A 23630-nucleotide genomic window follows, 5' to 3' on the forward strand; every position below is an offset into this window, starting at 1 on the left:
ATATATATATAAACAGCACACGTAAAGCTTTAATTACCACACAACGAATGATACATTAAAAAACAAAAAGAAAAGCACCATCCGGGTCATAGTATATATATATATATATATATATATATATATATATATATATATATATATATATATATATATATATATATATATACAGTAAAGTCTCGTTATATCGATATTCAAGGGAGTCCGAAAAAATATCGATATAACCGGGACTATCGATATATCCGACCCTGTTTGCATGTAATTTTCTCCGTGCGTGCATAGAAATAGTATCGATATAACCGGGACTATCGATATATCCGATATCGATATAACGAGACTTTACTGTATATATATATATATATATATATATATATATATATATATATATATATATATATATATATATATATATATATATATATATATATATATATATATATATATATATATATACACTATGCATTTGGTATTTCTGAATGCCAATCTTCGCTAAAGACGAGCTGAAACTTTGACCTGGATGGTGCTTTTCTTTTTGTTTTACAAATTTTAATGTATCATTCGTTGTGTGGCAAATAAAGCTTATATGTGCTGTTTTACTGTAAATAGTTAAAAGCTTAGAAATATACACAGATATTGGAATTTTTCATATGCCTTGTTTTGAGATGGGTCTTTGTTTTAGTACTTTATTTTATTTTTGTAGTACTCCCTGTTTTATGTTAAGAGGACTATAAGTAAAGCCATATCCATTTACAAAAATGATATATTGTATGTTTTTTACATTAGTAATTCGTTTTACATATAACTACTGAGGAGCCGAAAAGACGGCGCTTTGTTGAGCCAATCCAAAAGAACCGGTTCTCTAAAAAGAGCCGCAATTCCCATCACTCGTCGTGATGTCATTGGTCAGCTGTGTTGGGAGATGACGTGTAGCTCACCGACCTCGGGTTGACTAGCTTGACAAACGAAAAAGAAGCCACCTGGCGAGGATCGCAGTGACACTTTCCTTAGAACAGACAAGGCGAACCCGGTAGACACGAGAAAAACTCACGAACCAGATTTGGAGTTGTTATGGTGAGAGAAAGTCCACTCAAAATAGTAAACGAGCTAGCAATTGCTAACATTACTCTGTGGTTGTAATGTTAACTTTCATTGTTATGTCACCCGACATTTACATACATGTATAGAAATTGCATTTGTGTCATGAGTGAAACAGACTCAACAAATTCAATCGACTTTTGATAACGTTTTTCCAATAGCCTTTGTTACCGTTAATCTGAACTCAGGTATTTGGCTCAGTGTATTGCTTCGTGTGAAAAATATAATTCGTGAGTCAGATCCACTTAAAATGTCATACTTAAAACACTAGCGGCATATTGCAGAAGTCGCATTGCCCACAATTTAATGTCCCATCGTTTCAATGCATCATGGAATATTGAAATAAAATATTTCCCGGTATGTGATGAGTTGGCAGCCCGTGCAGGGTGTACCCTGTTGACTGCTGAAATAAGATTCAGCATGCCCGCGAGCCTAATAAGCATTCGGAATGATGGATGGCTGTTTGCATCGTGCTGGCCATTCAAAATTTCTTCACATATTTCAAATCGCTGTTTTGACCGCAGCCTGGTACTGTGTAAAGTGGTATTTACAGTTTTATGTGTTGTATGAAGTGTTAACAGATTGAATTTATGTAAGAATCATCAGTTTCTCTTTTCCTCCCTAGATGTAGCGGAATGGCAATATTAAGGTTTTCTTCATTTGGGAGGGGGTGTACCGCAGAAGGACAGACGAATAAGAAATAATGGATTCCATGGACTCTGTGGTGTTCCATACTCTCTAGGAGCATCTGTTAAGGGAGTTGCTGCAAATATAGACATGTTTGCCAAACTGAAGAAAAAGATTGCAGAAGAGGCAGGCACTGCCCCGCGGAGCAGCGGTCGCTTACCCCGTACTATCAGCAAGGAATCCATCACCTCAGTGGGGGCAGATTCGGGGGATGACTTTGTAAGTTCTCTTTTAGCTTGTTGTCTTTAAAGGGAAGTCAAGAAAAGATAACAGTGTCAATAATGTGTTGTATCTGCCCACATTCATCCACACATGCTATTCTGATTTGTATTGCATTTGTGGAATATGAATTAAGTGGCAATTTACCAGTACACCAGTGTTCATCCACCTCGTGAGGGGCGGAGCATTTAGTCACTTGCTGTTGACTCAAAATAACATTGCAGTGCCGAAGGGTTCACTCAGTTTGCCAACATCAAAAACGTAGAAAACAGGTGAGCCGTAACGGTTGTTCCCTGAGTTTTTAGGCATTGTGACAAGTCTTTCACGAGACGCCAAGTGGCAAATTGACAATGCTTCTTGAGATGGATTTATAAAAATAGAATTGCAACAAGTAAAAACTGCCTGCAAACCTTTTATGAACCCAAAAGAAAACTCAAAATTTCCTATGTTTGCAAGATTTCATCACTATGTATGATACCAGCTTAACTTTACTGTCTTGATTTTCATACAGCAGAAATATATGATGATTGCTGTGAGCATTTTTGTTTAATTTTGCAAAACTGAGAGTAAAATGCACAATGCTGGAGTCACAGGAGTTGGTCGCAAGTGCTCATGGTCAAGTCTAACCAATTAGAAATAGTTCTCTTTTTTTAATTGTGATAGTATATGTTATGTTCTACTTTATTTCCCCACATCTTCAGGCGAGGCTGCTGCACAAATTCACTCCTGGAACAAGGATGACACAAATGCTTGTGAAATAGTAACAAATCAAAGACTTTAAGGGCTGGACTCCTGCATTCAATGCTTGCTGTGCATCAGGATAATAATAAATGTAATTTATCAGCATATTGTTAAAATGTCTACTTATTCTTTTTCATTTCCTCTTCCTTTCATAACTTTGCTGCTGAACATTGGGAATTTATCCAATGTGAGACAAATAAAGGTTATCTGTAATCTCAAATAAATAAATAGAGGGAAAATAATGCAGCTCTATTTTCCCTAAACCTTGTTTGTGTGTCAACTTGGCAAAATGCTGCTCTGAATTCAATGTTCTTGTTCCAATTAACTACCGTCATGCCCAATTCTCCATGTTCATGCAACTTGCCTAGAGTTTCCATAGTAACTACTTTTTTTGTAGGGTCTCACTCGTACAGGAGTGGTCCATCAAGGAAAATGTTTCTTCAGCTGTCATCTGTACTTCTTTGAAGGTGTCGGACGTTTTGTCCCTCATCCAAAGAGCTTTGTCAGCGAACTAAAGTTGTGCTGGTAAACCTGGCCCTATATCCCTAATGGACAAAGTTGACCGTGCCAGACCTCTGCTCTCATAGGTCCCTCGGCCCATCCCCTGCTCTGATCGGTCACTGTGCCAAACCACTGCTCTGATAGGTCCCTACTCTAAAGTTGCAGGAGCAGTGGACCACTCCCTGAAGCCAATCTGATTACCTCTATTGTTCTATCCGTGGCTCTGGTTTCACCTCATTAGCCAATCTGATTACCTTTCCACTCTGATTACTCCTATAGTTCTATCCCTGGCTCTGTTTTCACCTCATTAGCCAATCTGATTACCCCGATTGTTCTATCCCTGGCTCTGGTTTACCTCATTAGCATGACTATGCCTGTTGTAAGCACGGTCTAAATTAAACCTTGACGGCTGAAGAAACCTTTTCCTCCACTACTGTATTTTTCCCCAGCAGTGAACGCCCTTTTCATAAATACAGGATTCCACATGATATTCCTACATGAATGATTTAGGGTTGTCCAATGACTGATGGCAAGTAGTATACACAACATTCTTTATTTTTGCAAGTACTAATATTGTTTCTTTAAAGGTGCACGCCTTGGCCATTTGAATGGGTTTTGAATTAACCAAAAAGTGGAAAAACAGTCATTGGAGTGGATTTTAAATTGTTTACAACTAATGCTCGCTCTCAAATATAATCCTGTCCCCAGGCATCTGACGGAAGCAGCTCCAGAGACGACCTGCCTGGCCAACTGCTCAGAAGGAATTATCAGATCCGCAAACTTGAGGCAAAGCTATCAGGTGGGAGATTCACTCCATCTTTATATGGGGTTTTGAAATACAGGTTTAAGCAGTATCTTGTAAATATAAGCGAACCCTAAATTAGGTGAACCCATCAAATACGGTGTTCCGTACAGTTTGGAAATACGGGCTTTGAATCCTCTGTGTGCTGGGTACTCCAACTTCTTCTCACATTCCAAAAACATGCATGTTTCATTCACCAAAGACACTGAACTGTCCATCAGTGTGAATGTCAACGGTTGTTTCTATTGACAGTATGTGCCGTGAGTTTGGCTGATCGAAAAACACACGGTCCAAACCGCTTCTCGCCAAAAGTCACCTGAGCCATTTGTGGCGGTAATTTCACAAAAGCAATATAGAACATGAACGGATGGATGGATTTTCTTCTGCTCAACTCTGCTTGTGCAGTGAGTTCTCTTTACGAGATATGATTCACGAGGCATGCATTTGTATTTGAATTAAGAACCTAATAATAAATGGAATAGTTATATCCAGTAACCATTCTCTGTGGTGAAAAGGTTACAGAATATTGACGGTGATTTGACTTTTTCGTGATCATATTCGTCAGAGTTATTTATTTTTTGAAAGTGTGTATTCATTTTTCCAACAATGAAACAAACTTTTAAAAAGAAAAAATGATGTGCACAGTAGTAATCTCATTTGTGATAAATATCCCACAGTAAATTTCCCAGTAGGCGGGGCACACCCTGAACTGGTTACTCGCCAATTGCAGGGCACACAGAAACGAACAACCATCCGAGCTCACACTTGCACCTAGGGACAATTTGGAGTGTTCAATCAACTTGCCATGAATGTTTTTGGTATGTGGGAGGAAACTGGATGACCCGGAACAAGCCCACGCAGGCGCGGCAGTACCTCTCCTTCTTACAGTGCAGGTGTCACAAGTCTCTAGCTGAAGGAGCTACCCAGTGCTGTCGGGGTAGGTGGGAGGGGCTGTCCATCATAGCTTTTAGTTTAGCTCGTCTGTTGCCCACCTCCCCCAAAGTGTCCAGCGAGCAGCCCAGAACTGGCCCTCTTGATCAGGCGCTCCAGTCTTTTTCTGTCCCTTTGTGATGCTGCATGCCAGCAGACAATTCCGTAGTGGATGGCTGAAGCAACCACACAGTGGTAGAAACTCTTCAGGAGTACTGTGTAACTCCAGCCACGACTGTAGAGCTGTATATTTGGAAAACTTTGATATACATATTTATATATTATATTTGAAAAGCTCTTTTTATTCCTTATTGTCCGATGCACCTTACATATTGTACAAGTTTGAAAATACACCATTCGTTGGGGGTGCGCCTCGTATTCCGGCTTGCCTTATACACTGGACAATACGGTAATTTGTGTCCTCACCAAGACCAGCCCATTCAGATTTGGGGAAATGCTAGGGGTTTTTGTTTGTTTGTTTATTTTTTTTCTTTTTTTTTTTGTTTTTGATAATGATTTATTCACATAATAAAAATCATTGGTAGGCTGATTTTTCATTATTTGTCAAGAACATTTTCCCTATTATTTTCTCCTTTTGTTCTTTTGTCCTCTCTATCATGCTGTTCCGGTTTCCTCGTGTATGTTGTGTGTACGCGTGTGTCTGTGCGTATGTGTCATTGATAATCCATTTCATCTCCCTGCGTCCCAACAACACTAGACTACGCTGAGCAGCTGCGAATAATGCAGAAGACCAAGGAGAAGCTTGAAATTGCATTAGAAAACCATCAGGATTGTACGTACCACTCCTCTCACTCCCCTCCTCCGGCCAGTGAGCTACTTTTGTCTTATCTGTCTCTCAGCTGTATGAACATACTTACTCCCCCGACCCTTTTCTTACATTTCATGTGCTACTATCATATGCTTTATAAATGTTTTCCGTGCTCGTGTTCAAAAATCTTGAAAATTCTTGTTAATTATCCGTTGATGGATGGGCGTGGCTGTGGTCAAGCCGTGCTTTGCATGCTTTAATTTACTGAATGTTTTTTTTTTCATGCTGTTGTTTTAAGATTTAAATGTGAGCAGCCTTCTGAGTGCTACATTGATTTGTGATCACAAGACAATATATAAGCATGCGCTGCTTTCTTCTCTTTGCCACTTCCTTAAAAAAGACTAAAGTTTCGTTTTTAATCAAAATGCTTTGTTGCCTGGTCCTCATCTTGTTAAAAAATTGACAGCTTTTGTGTCAGTTCAGATTTATCTTAATGACACAGATATATTTCTCAAAACAATGCCTCTGCTTATGATATAACAAGAAAGATGTAAATCTATATTTTTTGCATCCGGATTAAAATACATAAGATTGTCCTTAATTTTGTTGTGGTGTACAATATAAATTGAGTTCTATGTACTGTATACATAGCTTCAAAATGCAAAAAAAAATGTGAGTGAGACATAAAAAATAGAGTACAAAGCATTTTTTTTGGCAACAAAGAATGGAATTAGGCTGTTTTTTGGCTAATTAGAAGTAAAAGGTGAAATCTATTAGGATTCACTGCCAGATTCACTTTATGTATGTTTTTTTTTGTCCGATATTCACACTGTCACAACTTGATGGCAAAGGAAACCAAAACTCTCTTTTTGAATGTGCTTGGATCATTGGCATGCATCAGAAAGATCTCATGTAGAAGGGCATTGTTGCTGAGGATCGATACAGAAAGTCAGTTACAACTTATTGAGATACGTATCTTGAGTGTTATGAAACAAAAAAAAGTGTGAGACCCAAAAATTTCAATGGTGCCAAGTCTGAATGGCCATTAGTCAAGGCTCACTATAATCAATTGCCTAAATTGAACGGGATATCATTTACATGATTTCTCATAAAGTAAAATATTTTATGCGTCCTTACATACCTTATATGCTGCCAAATTTGGATTTTTACTGTTTGTGTAATATCAATTTAACAGTGAAAAATCCGCCCGATTGGTTTAAAATGGCACCACCGTTGCTCTGGTAATAACCAGTCACAGCTCAGCGTGCAAATGTCATCCATAAGATACGAATGACTGAAGATCGCTAAGTTTTATTTTTTTATAAGGACAATGTCTATTGTATTATGTGTGTGTTTGTGCGTGTATGTGATTACAGAAGGGCAAATGTGATACCTTCCTCTATTCATGTGTACAGTGCATACGATCGAATACCCTTTTATATTTCATGAGCAAAATTAGTTGTCTTGCCTCAGACAGTTCACATTGCTGTAATTGTTGGTTCGTCCATCTGTGTGAAAGAAACTAATTTTAAGCAGATTTTGGCATTACAGTATACAATGTTTCTGTGGCACCTCAGCTTTTCGCATACTGCTTTTACCGGACCATATGGTCTGACTTAACCAATGCACCAATACTTGCTTGTTGTAGGTGACTGTCATTGTCACAAGTGTCCAAATCCTTACAGGTCATGAAATTTTCTGCAATAAAATAGGCCAGGATAATGTGTGGAGAAAGCATGTATAGTCATTTGTTTGCTTTTGATCGTGTCTAACACTTTCACTTTTCAAAGATTGTAACGATTTTTGCTTTTGGCATTTGACATTTTATATTCACTTCCTGCTTGCAGTTGAATCCCTACTCTTTTTTTAAAGTCGTAGTCTTTGTTTTACTTTATCCCACCTTGTCTGCCTAGCTTCCATAAAAAGGTTTCAAGAGCAGAATGAGTTTCACCAGGCTAACAGAGCCAAAATGACAGAGGGGATGACTGTGGCACTGGACAAGAAGGACCAGGTAAATATTAATTTGACCTAAACATACACCACGATGGAAAAGTATTGAAACACTGAGTGAGTGAGTGAGTGAGTGAGTGAGTGAGTGAGTGTGAGTGAGTGAGTGAGTGAGTGTGTGTGAGTGTGTGTGTGTGTGTGTGTGTGTGTGTGTGTGTGTGTGTGTGTGTGTGTGTGTGTGTGTGTGTGTGTGTGTGTGTGTGTGTGTGAGCGAGCAAATACATTTTAGACGGGCCTGCTTTGGCCTGCAGCCACGGCCTACTATTATTGAAGTGGAGAATGTGAGCTCCATAAATACAAATGCAGTTTTTATTCCACACGTATCTAGTTGTTATGAAAGTGATATTTTCAGATTAAAGATTAGATCATTCATGTGCTTTCTGACGTCCATGGTCACAGTTAATAGGTGAACGTCAATCAAAATTGACTGGCAGAAGTAAAACCTGACTGAGGCCAGTCAAATTGAACCGAGCATTAAAAAAACTCATAGTTTAGGGTTTAAGCAGGGGAAAACTTCATATCTGATGAGCCAAAACACTGAAATTGGATACTGTAAGTATGCATTAAAAAAGAATCCGGAGCGATGTGGATACTTTTTCACCTTACTGTCTATTACCCACAGGAATGGATGAAGAAGTTGGCTGCTATGGAAAAAGTAAGCATTGTGTTGCGATCATTATCTATCATTGGTACCACCACACCGCAGTTCACTGACATTGCATGTATTCTTGTGTGCACACGTTGCATGTGTACATTTAGGAGAAGACCGCCCTGTCGGAAAGACTTGATGAAATGATGGAGCAAAGTTTGGCACTCTTCCAAAAGAGGGATGATATTGATGAACTGGATGGCTTCAAGCAACAGGAACTTGCTAAAGTCAAACACATGGTATGTTGCCAGAGCTCCACACAACATTTTGCACTGGTATCATCGAAAAAAAACAGTTAGTCGCACCTGCATTGATTTGGTTGCATGCTTTATTTTCTTAATAGCACAGTATGACCATATTTAGTGGCAATAGTTTCATAAGATTTATAAAGATAGACAGTGTCACTAAATACAAATTTTGTTAAATATTTTTTTTCTGGAACAACAGCTGCCTTCAAAAGTAGCGGCTAAAAAAACAGTTCAGTTTTTTTTTCTAACTTTAAAACAAGACATTGAGTAATATGTTGTGCTTTTATGCGACCATGATTGGCTGGCAAGCAGTTCAGGGTGGCCCCCGCCTACTGCCCCAAAAAACTTGGATAGATCACCCCCCCCCCCCCACTCTCCGCGGCGCCTTTGAGGATAAGCAGATCCGAAAATGGCTGAATGGTTAGATAATTTTGTTTAATGTAGAGCAGTCAGGGGCAAACTACAAAGTTCCCTGCCCCTAGCTCATTTTTCACAACATGAAACACAATAAGATGACAAATCGCCAAAAAAAAAACCGCACAAAGTTCCCTGCCCCATTTTTCACAACTTGAAACACGATAGGACGGCGAATCTCAAAAAACACCCTTGTTGAAAAGTATAAAGGATTTTTTAAATTAAAGATGTACCTACCACAAATGCTCCCTTGCTTAATTTACGGTAAATATCCCTTGCTGAAGATTTTGCTCCAGTTGTCGTTTGTCCGCAATGCAATGTTTGCGTTGCATTGTCTGCCAAATCTGTCAAGTCAAAAAGTTTGCCCAGCCCCGATGTAGAGGGTCCAGACTTTCTAACCCTCTTCCCCTTCACAGTCCTGCCTAGTGCCTTTATCAATCAGGTCTGACCCCATCAACACTGCTTTGGCTTGGGTCTTCCAAAGCAGCATTTCCCAACCAGGGAGAGAATATATGAAACAAGCGTATCTCTATAACTTTGCAATATGACGGGCAAGTTATGATGACAACTTTGACAAATACAGTAAAGTCTCGTTATATCGATATTCTCGGGAGTCTGAAAAAATATCGATATATCCGATCCTGCGGCATGTAAATTTTCTCCTTGCGTTCATAGAAATAGTATTGTAATAAGCAATACTATCGATATAACCGATATCGATATAACGAGACTTTACTGTATATTTGGTACATTTATTTTCTTTTCTGTTTTGTTTTTGTAACTTATAAGCGCAAACTTTGTATGTATCGTCTTAAACATAAGATTGCTTATTTGTGATCGTCCTCCGTATCTACCAGTTGCTGAGAAAGGAAGAACAACTTGGCCAGTGTGAGCAGGACCTCCAGCAGCAGGAGGCTAAACTTCATTCAGCGAAGCAAAGGCTTTCGGAAACTCAGGGGGAACTTCAGGCTGTCCAAAAGCAACATGAGGAGAGCTCCAGGATCACAGCTGACCTGGAAATAGAAAGGTAAATGTGTATTTTTTTTTAATTTTAGCAAGTACATTGTCACATAAGGAGTGAAATTCGCACCCAGAAGCATACATGACACTGAAGATGTGAAGTAAAAGTATCTATCCATGAAAATACAGAGTAGTAGTAGTAGTTCTTAAAAGCTTGACATATTGACAATGTGTCAAATCAATTCATCGATTAATTCATTAGTTTTCTGATCACCTTTATTCTTGAGGAGGGTCCTGGACCCTACCCCAGCCATCTTCAAGAAGTTGGCAGGGGGACACTCTGAACCGGTTGCATATCTGCAAACTATCTTTAAAATATGATTAAATGTTATGATTAATAATTATTGATACTTTTATGTGAAGGTATTTATCATATTTTTTCATAGTAATTAGAAAACATAACTATCAATATACAACACTTTATTTTGTAAATCTTTTGCAGTGTTTATGCTTTCAGATGATCACCTCTAACCCATTCCGAGAAGATCACAATGATCTTTCAATGGTAATCTATTTTTACAACAGTCACCAGTGTTGACCCTTGAGCTAAGCATCTCTTCAAATATAGAACTGAAGCCCATTTAAGTCATTCACTGCCATTCACGAATTTATTCAGGAAATGAAAATTAGTTCGGGTGTTTTTACTTGCTTGGGTGATGATAAAGCGCTGGTCAGACCTATGGCAATATTTTCCCTTCAACCAGTGGGCAGCATTTCCCTTCTTTTCCATGTTAGCGCTTTGTTCCAGCTACAGGTGTTCTCATATAACTCCAGTCCCATATTATTTCGGAATTAACTCTTTTTTTTCTGATGAAAGAAGAGAGTCTAGGGTTTCTTGCGCTGCATTGAATGTTTATGTAGTCCTAAAACTCAATATTCTGTGAGTCCTGGAATTCGAGTGACAATGACAAAAACCTTGGCACTGGAGTGGACACATTTTTGTACGCCTAGCAGTGAGTGAGTTACATACAGTAAAGTCTCGTTATATCGATATCGGTTATATCGATAGTACTGCTTATTACGATACTATTTCTATGAACGCAAGGAGAAAATTTACATGCCGCAGGATCGGATATATCGATAGTCCGGTTATATCGATATTTTTTCCGACTCCCGAGAATATCGATTTTTGACCAAAATCAAAATTCCCAAATTCAAAACTAGTCATGTGGAGAAGTTGTTTGTGACGTCACTACACTATGATGAATACGCAACAAAAAATATAGAACAAACTGATAACTGAATTGTCCATCCACCCATTAGAGTCACTTTGGCTCACAAGTGTCACGAGACAGTTGTGTTACAGCCAATCCCGAGCAAGCGTTGACACTCTGAAGTGATTGCCAGCCTATCACAGGACACACAGAGACAACCACTCAGTCACACAGAATGGTGATTCCATTTTTTTTTACACCTCGGTTATGTTGTGAAAATAACAATGGATGTCTGCAGAGAGCAACTGCTGCTGCTCAGAGAAGAGGCAGATAAGAAAATTGGTGATTTGGAGGGACAAAACCAAAAGCTACAGTTGTTAATGCAACAGGTCTCAGCAGACTTGCAGAAGGTCAGTTTTTTTGCCGGAAATCTTTCGATATTTTCACTGTTATTTGTTTTGGAATAGTCTACGATAACACAACAATGTGTTTTTATTTCAGTCACAGAGTATGGTGTCCTTTTCAGAGCACTCCTTCCAGGATCTTCAGACTAAACATAACGCTCTGAAGTTGAAACAACAAAAGGTCAAAGAACAAATTTCCTTGTCCAAAGATCTTCAGCTTATGACTGATGTCATTGACATGTCATTTAGCTCTTCATGCAATTGTGTTTAATTGTATAGGCTGAATGTAAGAATTCATCTGCTGTATTGTACGCTTAACGATGATTTCTTGAATTCATTAGGCTGCTGTTACAGAGGAGGAGAAAGAACGCATGTTGGGGGAACTTAAGACAAAAGTGAACTCCTTAGAGAGACAATTGCAAGGAAATCTAAGCCAGGACGACCATCTACTTGAGATTCTCCAGGAGGTGAATTAAAAAAGCTGACTTAATTTCCCTCACAGCATTCATGAAATCAATAGAAGAATTACAATTACAGTAATTGAAGAATTACATTGATTATTTGTCATTTTTATTTTGCAGAGGTCCAATCTTGAACAAAGACTGGAAGAAACTAGAACAGAACTACTAGCGTTTCGGACCAACCATGCTGATACAGTAAACTCCTTAGAGGCACAGGTGCTCACAAGACCATGACCCATACTTCCTGTGTGTATGTGTGTGTGTGGCTCAATGTTATTGTCTGTTTGATCTCAGGTATCCAAAATGACGTCCTGTATTACAGAGCTTCAGACACTTCTCCGACATAAAGATGAATCCTCAAGGTCTTATCGAGAGAGAACAGACACACAAGTGAGCAAAGACATGCACCAAAAAAAGAAAAAAAAACACAATTCATTTTTGTTGAATTGGGAGGCATTAACATACAGTTTCCACCCGTAATTTCTGTTTTATAATACAGTACTTGTATGCTCTAAAAGGTTTTTCTGTTATGAAATCTAGGTGAAATCTTGGAATTAAAGTGGAAAAGCTGTTATGAGTCATTCTTACTTAAAAATTGCACCTCCATGATTAGCCAGCACCTTGCGAAAAATACATTATCTAAAATGTGGCATTTTAGAGTATTATTCTGCTGCTTTCTTTTTCAGATAGCAGTCTTGGAGCAGCAAATCCAAGGATATTGTGATCAATTTAGGAGTACACAGGATCAAATTGAAGGAGAACAACAGCAGAGAGAAAAAATGGTTAGTTCCCATTCTAGAAAGTCAAGAATGTAATTCTGAGTTTTGTTTTGTGAATCAGTGAAATGAATCAATTATGGATTGATGTAATTACAAAGATAGTTCTACTTGTAAAATAAAAATAAAAAGGCAAGTGGTCTTGTTTCTTTTTTTTGTCACTTATGTGGCACAGGACTTTTCCATGAGATGGTCATTTCTTTGCGTTTTCATCATTTTACAACAAGCACTTTACAAACCCAATTCCAATGAAGTTGACATGTGTTAGCTAAAAATCAAACCATGGAACATAGCTGATGAAGCCACTAAATTCTTTACAAGCGTGTTCCATAAGATTTTTCTGAAACACTTTTAATATTTTCTTCTGCAGTTGATGACATTTAATTGAACCTCACCTCATCCTGACTTGTGAATGAATAAGCACTTCAGGTGGTTATTTTTATTCCAAATAATGGTATCCAACTGTTTCTCGTTAACTTGTTCACCTGTGGGATGTTCCAAACAGGTGTTGGCGGAGCATTGAGTCCCTTTTGTCACCTGGCCCAGTTTTTGGAACTGGATGCAGTCATAAAATTCGAAATTTGGGATTATTTGATAAAAACAACAAAATAAAAGTGAGTTTGATCATTAATCAAAATCAGATTGATTGGCCATGTATCCTTCTTTCAGAGGAACACAAACGAAACAGATGGCAACAAAATGGTTTGCTGTGTAACACCCGGATATTTTAGATCTGAAAAAGTCACAAGGGAGGAACAAACAGGACTTTTATGAAGCAGTTTCATTCAAGTGAGGCGTGTAGTGTAGTTGTGTTGGTCACAAACTGCTCCTCTTTCTTTTCCATTTTGTGAAGAGATCACAAACCTCAACCACTTTGCAATTGAGTTCAGTCAATGCATTAGTCCGAGTGTTGATCCCCCACCCCGCATCCTGCAGAAAGGCAGGAAGCTCATTCCCATCATCTTACAATTGAAAGTAATCAGGAAACTGCCAGCTAAAATTGCAGCATGCCTGTAATCAGAAGACCAACAATGTAGATGTCTTCCACATATCTAATATATTTTTTTTCGGAAGAAAAATAAGCAAAAGACAAAGGGACAGCATGTGAAGGGTTTTGGTCAGGAGCAGAACAAAAAGACATATTCCTTCCAAAGCCAAGCACAAAAAATATATAATAATACCGGTACATAAAAATAAAAAAGATCTTGTCTTTTTATTGTATTCAACAAATATAGGTTGTATGGTGATGATTTGCCAATTATTGCGTTCTCTTTTTATATATGTTTAACACAGCATCCCTTTTTGTATAAATTATGTGATGGATTTTGTTTTTCAGCAAGGAGAGTGGAGTGCAGAAAAAGCCTTTTTGGATCAGCAGTTGTCTTTGTTGCAGCAGGAGAGTCTAGAGAAGAAAGGCAGACTGGAGGAAACCATCACCGCTTTACAAACAGATAAACGTATGATGCAAGACGTGATGGTATGCCCTTGAAAATTCTCAAAAGTGTAGGGTTCCACATGATCGCCTGTGGTGCTGAAATACGGCTGTTTTTCCTTTTTGGTTTATCGATGAAAAGCTTTCTTCAGCCGTCATCTGTACTTCTTTGAAGGTGTCGGACGTTTCATTTTTGGTTTGTAAACCCAAAAGAGACACTTTGGTTATGTTATCTCCAACCTTTTTTAGGTATCCATTCTAATAACATTTATTGTGATTGGCATGTTATACGTGTCAATAGTATGTTCAATCTAGCTGAGCATATGTGAAGCAAACAGTATCTCTTCATGCTTTTAAGGAGAAAACTGATCAGCTAGCCTTAGTGACCTATGTGTCGAAAATAGAATCTAAGAATTGTCTATGAATTAAAAAATATATTGTATCAATGGGCGTGTACATTGGACGCTCTCCTTGTTTATTGCTGACAATTTGTTGTTTTACAGAATGTAAATCAATTTTATTTGGGACTGTGATTTGTCATTTTTTGACCAGTATGTGATTGAATTGAGACAACGGTGATTGATGAGATTACAAACCCTTTTTATGGTACATCTGCCCAGCAAGATTTTGTTCTGATGCCGTAGATGAACTGATATTCTCAGAGCTGTCATCTCTTCACCTGTCATATGCAAACCATTCCAAGTAAGAATCTAAGTCCTTCGCATCTCTTTTCTTGCTCTAGGCTGACCTAGAGAGGCAACGAGATCAGGCAAATGTCACACTGAGGCAGCAAAGGGAAGAGTTGGAACAGTGCAAGGTCAAAGCTACGACTGCTTGCAACTCCTATTTTATGTGGTTATTTATTATTTGTTTAAAATCTGCTCTCATGGAATATGAAAAAAAAATCCCACACTGCATTGCAGGTGGAATTGGACGGCAGGCAAAAGGTTAGCACAGAAATTGCCAAAGCTCTCGAAGAAAGTAGGCGGCAGAGAGAGGAACTACAAACCCAGGTCTGTGTGCATCCGACATAATTATCCCCTGATTTGATTGATTTGTATACGGTGTGTTTGTGTGTGTTTTATTAAATGCAGTGTTATTATATGCTTGACTTCAGGTTGAAGCGTCGACCACCTCGCTTGAGAAATCGCAACAGGAATTGTCAGCTGTTAGTGAGACGCTAACGTTAAGAGAAAAAGACATCCAAAGGCTATGCGAAGGTACAAATACACACTTTAGTCCTCTCAAGAAAGACCATCACAATGTCATGTTGAATTACTTTCATGATACCTACAAAGAAGGGTACATATACAGTAAAGTCTTGTTATATCGATATCGGATATATCGATAGTCCCGGTTATATCGATACTATTTCTATGCACGCACGGAGAAAATTACATGCAAACAGGGTCGGATATATCGATAGTCCCGGTTATATCGATATTTTTTCGGACTCCCTTGAATATCGATATAACGAGACTTTACTGTATATGGTAATTGCCAATGTATATTAATTAGTATGCATACATGATACTTATCAACCCAATAATTATCAGGTTGATAATAGGTATAATGAGGTCAAATGAAAGAGATATGATAACCTTAAAAATAAGAATAATTAGAAGCTTAGATGGAAATTCTAATGGTGCACTCCTTTCTCTCGCATGGGCCTTTCTAAACTCTCCGCCTCTGACCTTGCTCACCATTAGTGACCAAATTAAATGCACCTTGCACCAAATATGCCCCTCGTGATATATGGATTGAACGTGCATTAAACAGGGGAGGGCTAGGTCAAGGGGGCCACGTTTGACCTCTGGGAATTGCTGTTTTAATCATTTATTCATTCGTTTGTTTGCTTGTTTGTTGTTTTATTTCTTTTATTGTGCAAGTAAAAATTGCAGTTGCACCTCCACTACATTAGGGGCAGCGACGCCCTCTTTGGCAGAGTCTGCAGGGACGTGGATGGGTTTTGTTTGATAAAAAAATCTGCATTAATTATTATATACATTTTTGTTCTGCATGTTTTTTTGTGGGCGCCAGAGTTAATGTTGGGGATCAGTTTGAAAGCATTATTTATTGATTTTAATTTTATTTTTCAGTACCGTATGGCTGACTTGATCAGTCAGTAATGTTCATAATTTAATTATGGATTTTGGATGCACTTTAAATCTTTTCTGTTACATTTATTGAAGCTATTCTTTGTTGGAAGCTGGTCCATACATTATTTCTTTTTTTTCCCTGCTTGTGGCTGCCGCTGCTCACCCGCACAAAAAAAAGTTCTTATCCCGTGACCGTAAAGTGTTCTTGAGAGTTTTGAAAGGCGCTTAGAAATTAAATGCATTATTATTATTATTATTATTATTATTATTATTATTATTATTATTATTATTATTATTATTATTATTATACGTTAATAAAGATACAGTGTTATGCAGAGGTGTACCTATAACAATTTTATAGACAAATTATACTATTTATAGGCGCAATATGTTTTGTTCTTCAGGGGGAGACAGGACAGAAAATAATTCAGAAGCACTGCATTAAGTGAACACTGCAGCTTCTAAGGTCATTATAATCTCTTTGCTGCTGTGAAATGTAAATTTCTCCACTGCGAGACTAATAAAGGCAAATCAAATCCAATAATCCCAGTAAACGCTAAAAATCTGTTGTTCTGACCATTTCTTTTTTTTTTTTCCCTGAATGTACCTCCAATAGCTGGATACACCATTTGTTTTTTATTTTTTTCTGTCAACTTACAATCTTCACCTTGGCTATGATACATTTTTTTTTCTCTCAAGCAAATACACTGTTTAAAAACACGTTACAGAAGTGCAGAGTCGGCAGGAATCACTGATCCAGCTGCGGGATGAATTTGAGCACCTGCGGCTACAGCGGGAGCAGATTGAGCAAGGCAAAGACTCCGAGCTGGCTCACCTGAGAGAAGAGCTATTTACCCAGACCCAACAGCAAGACACTTGTCAGGCTCGGGTTAGTAGATATCCATTAACTTCATTGTATTGTAATCACATTTACGCATACCTTAAAACTGCCTGAGACCTGCAACTCTCAACAAGTAAAAAAGAATACTTAGGTGCTAGCCGTTTCTAGGATGCCCTTGTGTGTGTGATTGAATATTAGTTTGCTGACAGATCGCATATTTGGAAGTGGAGGTGGAGACGTTGACAGAGCAGCTCCACAGCCCTGCAGTGTGTGAGGCGGCGGACCACAACGGCAGCGTGACAGTGGATGATCTAGATCACATTCAGAAGGTGAACAAAGACCTTGAGCAGCAGCTCAGTAACAAGAACAAGGTATGATTTTTTTTTTCTCCGTAGTAAGTTATTGCTCCTTGTTATTGCAGTTTCAAAACGTCCGACGTGCTCGGGGCTGGGCGATAATTCAATATTAGTGTATATCGTAAGGGCACCCTGAGTGGCAACTTCAGCGATAGATATGTAATCATTCTAAATATCCATTTAAATTGTGGCTGATACGTGCCAATTTCCCCAAAAATGTGAAGCAAGCCCCAACCTGGTATTTTGGCAGCTGTTTACAAAGGCTGCGTGATGACATTAGATTTCAGCAAAGAAATGCATGCAGGGCGTTCATATGCCAAATAAAAGCGTGTCTTAACTTTATTTAAAAAAACATCCGGTCACCTTGGTTCAACTTTAATAATAACATGATTTTGTGTATATTAAGGCGATCAAACCTCTTCAGATAGATATATGATGTGGAAGTAAAAGAGGTCCAACCATCTCAGCATCACACTTCATTGCCAAGTAAAAAAATGTCCTATCACACCATGAGCCAGCTAAAAAACATAAAATAGTCATAAATGTAATGGTCATGCACTCTAAGATGTTAGTTTGCGATGCTTTCCTTGTCTAAACAGCAAATGAAGGTTAATGGAACTCAATGAACTTTACGAGCAGAGCATTTTTCAGATAAAATTATGATGCATGAATGTTAATCATACACAATGTTTTTTAAATTAAGTCTGATTCAAAAGAGTTATTTAAAAATCTGTTACAGAAGCATTAAAGTACAACGTCATTGTAAAATGTGCTGTATGTGCAACATGTAGCACAGATGAAATAAACCATACAACAAACAAGAGGACAGTTAACGTGAAATGACAAAGTAATACAACACAAAACATAAGACATCATTATTTTAAAAATTGCAAGAATGAAAAACTGGTAACATTGAATTGGCCCCATATATCATTATTCTTGGCACTTCTCATTATAATTGTTGACTTGTTCATAATCTTCTCAAGTGTGCTCAATAAAAAACCTTGATGAAAATAGCATGTCAGCATTTTAGTAAGAATTGAAACCAATATGTTAAGAAAACACTGGTTGTCTTTCAGATTATCAAACAACTCCAGCAACGAATGGCAGAACTAAAAAGAACGTTGCAAAAAGAACTGGTAAGATAAAGTCGACAATCATGATGCATTTTTTTTTCCCGGACTGAAGCCAAGAGTCAAGAGTCCAGTGCATTCGCTTCAGCTTAGAAACATTTTGTTTTAAAGGACAACCGACGTCACTTTTTTGTTTTTTAACTGACACCAGAAAAACGTTTTAGAGCATCTAAAATACCCAAAACACGCAGTATGATATTTTTAGTCAAATGCAAAACACCAATAAAAATGACTTAAAGTGTCCAAAATCTGCAAAAAAATTGAGCTGCGAATTGGGCATTTTCAGAAAGTCCCGCCCCAAGTTCGTGACGTCACACCAAGACGTCTTGCATTGCTAGTGAATCAAAACAATGGCTTCAGATTCGGAGAATATGCTTTCTTGTTACACATCCAGTTATGAATATGATTCAAATAGTTCTGAAGAGGAAAGAATACATGTTTGCAATCGATTAAAGAATTTATTTTTGCCATTTTGAGACAACATTGGGGGAAAATCTCTCACCCAAAAAAGAGGCCACCTCCGTCTCCACAGGCTGATAAATTCCTTATATGAAGCTTGGACGCCCTCTTCTGGCCTCCTGGCGGATTTTGGGTGCAACATGAGGCCCCCAGACCAAACAGGTACAGCAAAATACATTGACGTGATGGAAGGGCCGCTACAATAGGTTTTTTAACGGTAAAGGGTGGTCCTTTAGTGATGTCACGTATGGACTCGTCACCAACTCAAAAACAAGACTTACTGAATATTCAGCGCGAGTCTTAAAACGTAAAACATAGCTATATGCGGTGGAATATTTGTAAAATACGCTCTGTAGAAGTCATTTGAAGCCATTTTACAAATTATGGACACAACTTGTCCGGAGACGTCGGTTGTCCTTTAAGTCATCTGATTTCATCTATGTTTATGATAATAATAATAATAATCCATTTCATTTATAAGCGCCTTTCAAAACTCTCAAGGACACTTTACAGTCACAGGATATTTTTTCTGCGGGTGAGCAGCGGCAGCCACACGCGCCAGCGTTCACTCAACTCGGAAGTAACATAAAGTAAAAAGGATGAGAAGGTTTCTTCAGCCGTCATCTGTACGTTTCCTATCCAAGAGGCTGCGTCAGCGAACTAAAATCTCACTGGTCGTATCGGCCCTATTTATATATCTCTAATGTCCAGACATGGCGGCGCCGGACACAGCTATGATAGGCCACTACTCTCAGGTTGGGGGGAGCAGAGGACCACTCCCTGTGGCCCCACTGATTGTTCCTACATTCCTCACTAACGACTGGCCTGTTTGCCCCACTCCCACCGGTATCACCTCATCAGCATTACGAATGTTGCCTAACCTGTGTTGCCTAAGCAGGCTATTGTATGAGCGATCCAAATTGAACCTCACCAACAACACAAAGACACAGAGAGTCATTCAATCTTCAGCACTTTCTGTACCCTCTTTGTGACATGAAGATGTTCTAGATGAAAGAGGAGCGCATCAAACTGTTGCTTTAACCAATCAGATACCCAACAGGGGTACCAAAGCCCTTTTGAAGGCGCTAGTCAACATCAGAGTTTTCACAAAGTTTGCAAAAACTGCTCTGATCACAAGCCAATAGTGACAAACAGCATACTGGCCAGAGCTAGCACACTATCGGTAGCGAGCTAGAAAAGAAAATATATGGTGTTGATTTAATAGCGGTTTTGTCAACCCATAATGGCTAAAGGAGAAGAAATGGATTTGGTTGAAGATTTACTGTTAAAGGCATTTTCAAGACTGACTTTTCAAGAAAAAAATAAGAATGATACCCTCTAGTGAACTTAAACCACAAAGCGCTGCCCATGGCATCTGGCAATGTTTTTGCCTTCCACAAATTGGCAGCATTTCCCTTTTGTTCATATTAGCACTTTGTTACAGCTTCAGCTGTTGTTTAATAATAATAATAATAATAATAATAATAATAATGATACATTTGATTTCTGTTTTTCACCCAGGTAAATTACCGTAATATCTTGACAATAACACACTTGAATATTATACGACTCCCTCAATGTTACCCTTCAAATGCCAATTTCCTTTCCATTCAAGTACTACTCTGTGCGTTCCTCCCATACACTGGTATCAATACTCAAAATTTTAAATATCATCTGCATTGTAATTGGACTAATTGGGATTTAATCTGTTCACTTTTTTTCTGGGAAATGAGTTCTTACTCTAATAGTTGTGGCTGTTAACACGATCCCACGTGGGCAGATTCAACAAAGCCCTTTTGAGCTGCATGCTTTTAACAAAATCAAGCTCGATGGGTCAAAATCTTCAGGATATTTCAAGTCTGTGGACACTTAGAAACCTTTTCCCCCTAAATGTCATGGATATGAAACTATGTGTAAATCTAGAACTTTGGACTAAATTATTATTGTTTTTATTTTTTTACTAGAAGGATAGTAGTCCCTAATATGAAATGTTAAGCGCACTGGAGGAAAATTTAAGGCAGCACACCCTAAATTCACTTGCAAAGTCAATGTTCACATTTCCCTCCATTGTCACTGTATTGCTGATACATATTTTTGTGTAAACCACATTATTGTGCAAGTTAAGACACAGCATGAATCATAAATCGAAATTATACATATACAGTAAATTTAAAAAATATTAAACATGTTTACATCTTGACCTGTAGTGCAAATATCATCAGTAAATTTTGCACTTTGTGCATGATGTGAGGAGCAACAGCAGTATTTGTACTGGTAATTGAATTTGTCTTTGCCTAAATCTGATGCAGTTTTTGGATGCTTGCTTTGCACACTAAACTGTAGAAGCTGAAACCTGAATCAGAAGACAAAGTTAAGGAAAAGATACCAGAAAACATCGTTTCCAAACAAGAAATGGTTTGTGCAGAACTGCCACAAGCATCAATTCCAAGCCTTTCAACTGCTACCACCACAGTGACCAACAGCTCGGACCTTAACGACTCAAGAGAAATCAACTTTGAATATTTGAAGCATGTTGTTCTCAAATTCATGTCATCCAGAGACGCTGAGGTAAGTCAACTCTTCGTTCTAAATAGTTTGTCCAATGTAGATGGAAAATACGGATTTTGAAACCACGCCTGTATCTGTCTTGTTTTTAGGCCTTTCAGCTCATACGAGCTGTGTCTGTATTGCTGAACTTCACTCGGGAGGAAGAGGACATGTTAAAGCAAACCCTAGAGTATAAAGTCAGTGTTAAATACGGCAACTTTGTTAACATGTTGATCATTATGAAACAAATTTAATGCGGTCATTGCTTAAATTTCAAAATGAGAGACAACGACGTTTTCATGTGTCATGTTGTCTACTGATCCTTTTACTCCCTTAACAATTCTTGAACAACGCTAGTACTAAAGTCAATGCGTGATAGACTTCCCTTTGTTTGTATTCATTGAGCTTTCTTTAACTTAAATCTTGATTAATTACTTGTCCATTTGCTTTCCAGATGTCTTGGTTTGGTTCAAAGCCCTCTCCTAAGGGAATTATCCGACCTTCAGTCTCAGGCTCTTCAGCCAGCTGGATCTGATGGACTACTAGGAAGGTACTCAGTAGGACCACCATCATGAGCAAATTGGTCCCCCTTGTTGCTCCGAACATTTACTTGGATGGTTGCTCCAAACATTTGAAGCAGTGTCTTGCTGGCACGCATATACCTTGTTGGGACAAAGGACTTTTGATGTTATTATTTTTGATGTTTGAGGCAAAGGGCTGCATATTTTTTAATTATTATTATTATTTTTTTATATAATCAGCTGTTGGTTTTAAAAATGACACTACGAAGTTCAAAGCCAGTGTCATTGTTAGCCACATTTACACTGGAAGTGGTGTTGTCCCATTTGTTTTCACGTACACCGGTTCGATTTACAAGCTGTCAAGGGAACTGTATCACTTTTTTTTCCTAAAATGCAACGAACAATATATAGTTCTTCCTGGTTGATCTTTTTATTTTTAGCTCTTTTAAAAATAATAATAAACAAATGACTAAATAAAATGACGGCAATTTTGTGAACAATGAAAAAGCAGACATAACATTCCACCATTTTGAATTGTTTGTTTAAATTGAATTAAGACAATTAAAGGACATACTCATTGCAATAAATGAACATACATTTTCCATGTTTGTATATTAGATAGACAAACTGACCCACCGATCCCATTCTACATATTACAACATTTTTGTTGCTTGGCATTGTAAGTGTGTACATGCATGCTTGTGTGTGTGTGTGTGTGTGCGCATCCATCTCGTTTGGAAAAAAAAAACGTCCAGAAAACCGTCTCTTAGTATGACCTGGGTCATCTCTGAAGCATCCTCACCAGATTTCTGAGCATTAGCTTTTTCTCTGAGCCCATACATAATGGCCAAACTTCTTGAGGTGAGAGTCTGGGGATCCTATGAAGGAAACGCATTTCAGTCTTTTGTATGCGGGATCTTGTTCTTTTTTTCATTAACAACCAACAATGTTGCCCATTTGTACACAAGGATGACATATATAATATTTATAATGTACCAAATGTATTCTGAATTGCCACTAAAGACACATTTTCAAGTCAACATTTTGTGTTGGTATTACGATTTATTTGCCATTTTATGTGGATATTGAATGTTTTAGAAACATAATTAGGATTATTTTCTCAATAAGGGTCTATTCAAACAAATACATTCATAAACACTATAAAAGCAAAAACATTTTTATGTTTGTAGTTGTCTCTCACAACAAAGGCTCATTTTCTTAATTTACTAACGGCAAATGAAAAGGTATACACAATGCCTCCGAGGTCTAAAAAAGTTTTTGCACTGTCATTTTTTATATAAATATCTCAAATTAAAAATGTCACCATCCTAATAAACTTTGTACCAACACCAAATAATTGTGCTATCG

The 23630-nt window shown here is 38.0% G+C and overlaps 1 protein-coding gene across 3 annotated transcripts; it reads left to right on the forward strand.

Annotated features, from left to right (window-relative positions):
• The first annotated feature begins 916 nt into the window (after positions 1 to 916).
• On the forward strand, positions 917 to 23606 carry golga1 (golgin A1). 3 transcript variants are annotated; one of them, XM_088995017.1, is made up of 24 exons: positions 917 to 1068; positions 1718 to 1998; positions 3949 to 4039; positions 5691 to 5765; positions 7655 to 7752; positions 8371 to 8403; positions 8508 to 8636; positions 9917 to 10086; positions 11532 to 11643; positions 11735 to 11818; positions 11979 to 12104; positions 12219 to 12314; positions 12393 to 12488; positions 12785 to 12880; positions 14211 to 14351; positions 15049 to 15123; positions 15230 to 15319; positions 15424 to 15526; positions 17134 to 17294; positions 17456 to 17617; positions 18682 to 18741; positions 21538 to 21762; positions 21852 to 21938; positions 22196 to 23605. In XM_088995017.1, the coding sequence occupies exons 2-24, from the start codon at positions 1870 to 1872 to the stop codon at positions 22274 to 22276; spliced, it is 2520 nt and encodes an 839-aa protein (XP_088851143.1). In that variant the 5' UTR covers positions 917 to 1068; positions 1718 to 1869; the 3' UTR covers positions 22277 to 23605. The 3 variants fall into 3 exon arrangements, with proteins under 3 accessions (XP_088851143.1, XP_088851144.1, XP_088851145.1); XM_088995018.1 differs by having other exon boundaries at positions 1835 to 1998; XM_088995019.1 differs by lacking the exon at positions 5691 to 5765 and having other exon boundaries at positions 22196 to 23606.
• The last annotated feature ends 24 nt before the right edge of the window (positions 23607 to 23630 follow it).

Source organism: Hippocampus bargibanti, linkage group LG04, assembly GCF_051943395.1.
Source record: "Hippocampus bargibanti isolate YZ-2025 linkage group LG04, ASM5194339v1, whole genome shotgun sequence".
NCBI classification, from domain to species: Eukaryota; Metazoa; Chordata; class Actinopteri; order Syngnathiformes; family Syngnathidae; genus Hippocampus; species Hippocampus bargibanti.

Excerpts from the sequence above, each read along its gene's own strand:
- golga1 (XM_088995017.1), top strand. The coding sequence starts at position 1,870 with ATGTTTGCCAAACTGAAGAAAAAGATTGCAGAAGAGGCAGGCACTGCC. Across the intron at positions 11,819-11,978 it reads TGAAGTTGAAACAACAAAAG|GCTGCTGTTACAGAGGAGGA; the intron begins GTCAAAGAACAA and ends TGAATTCATTAG. Across the intron at positions 12,489-12,784 it reads GAGAGAGAACAGACACACAA|ATAGCAGTCTTGGAGCAGCA; the intron begins GTGAGCAAAGAC and ends TTTCTTTTTCAG.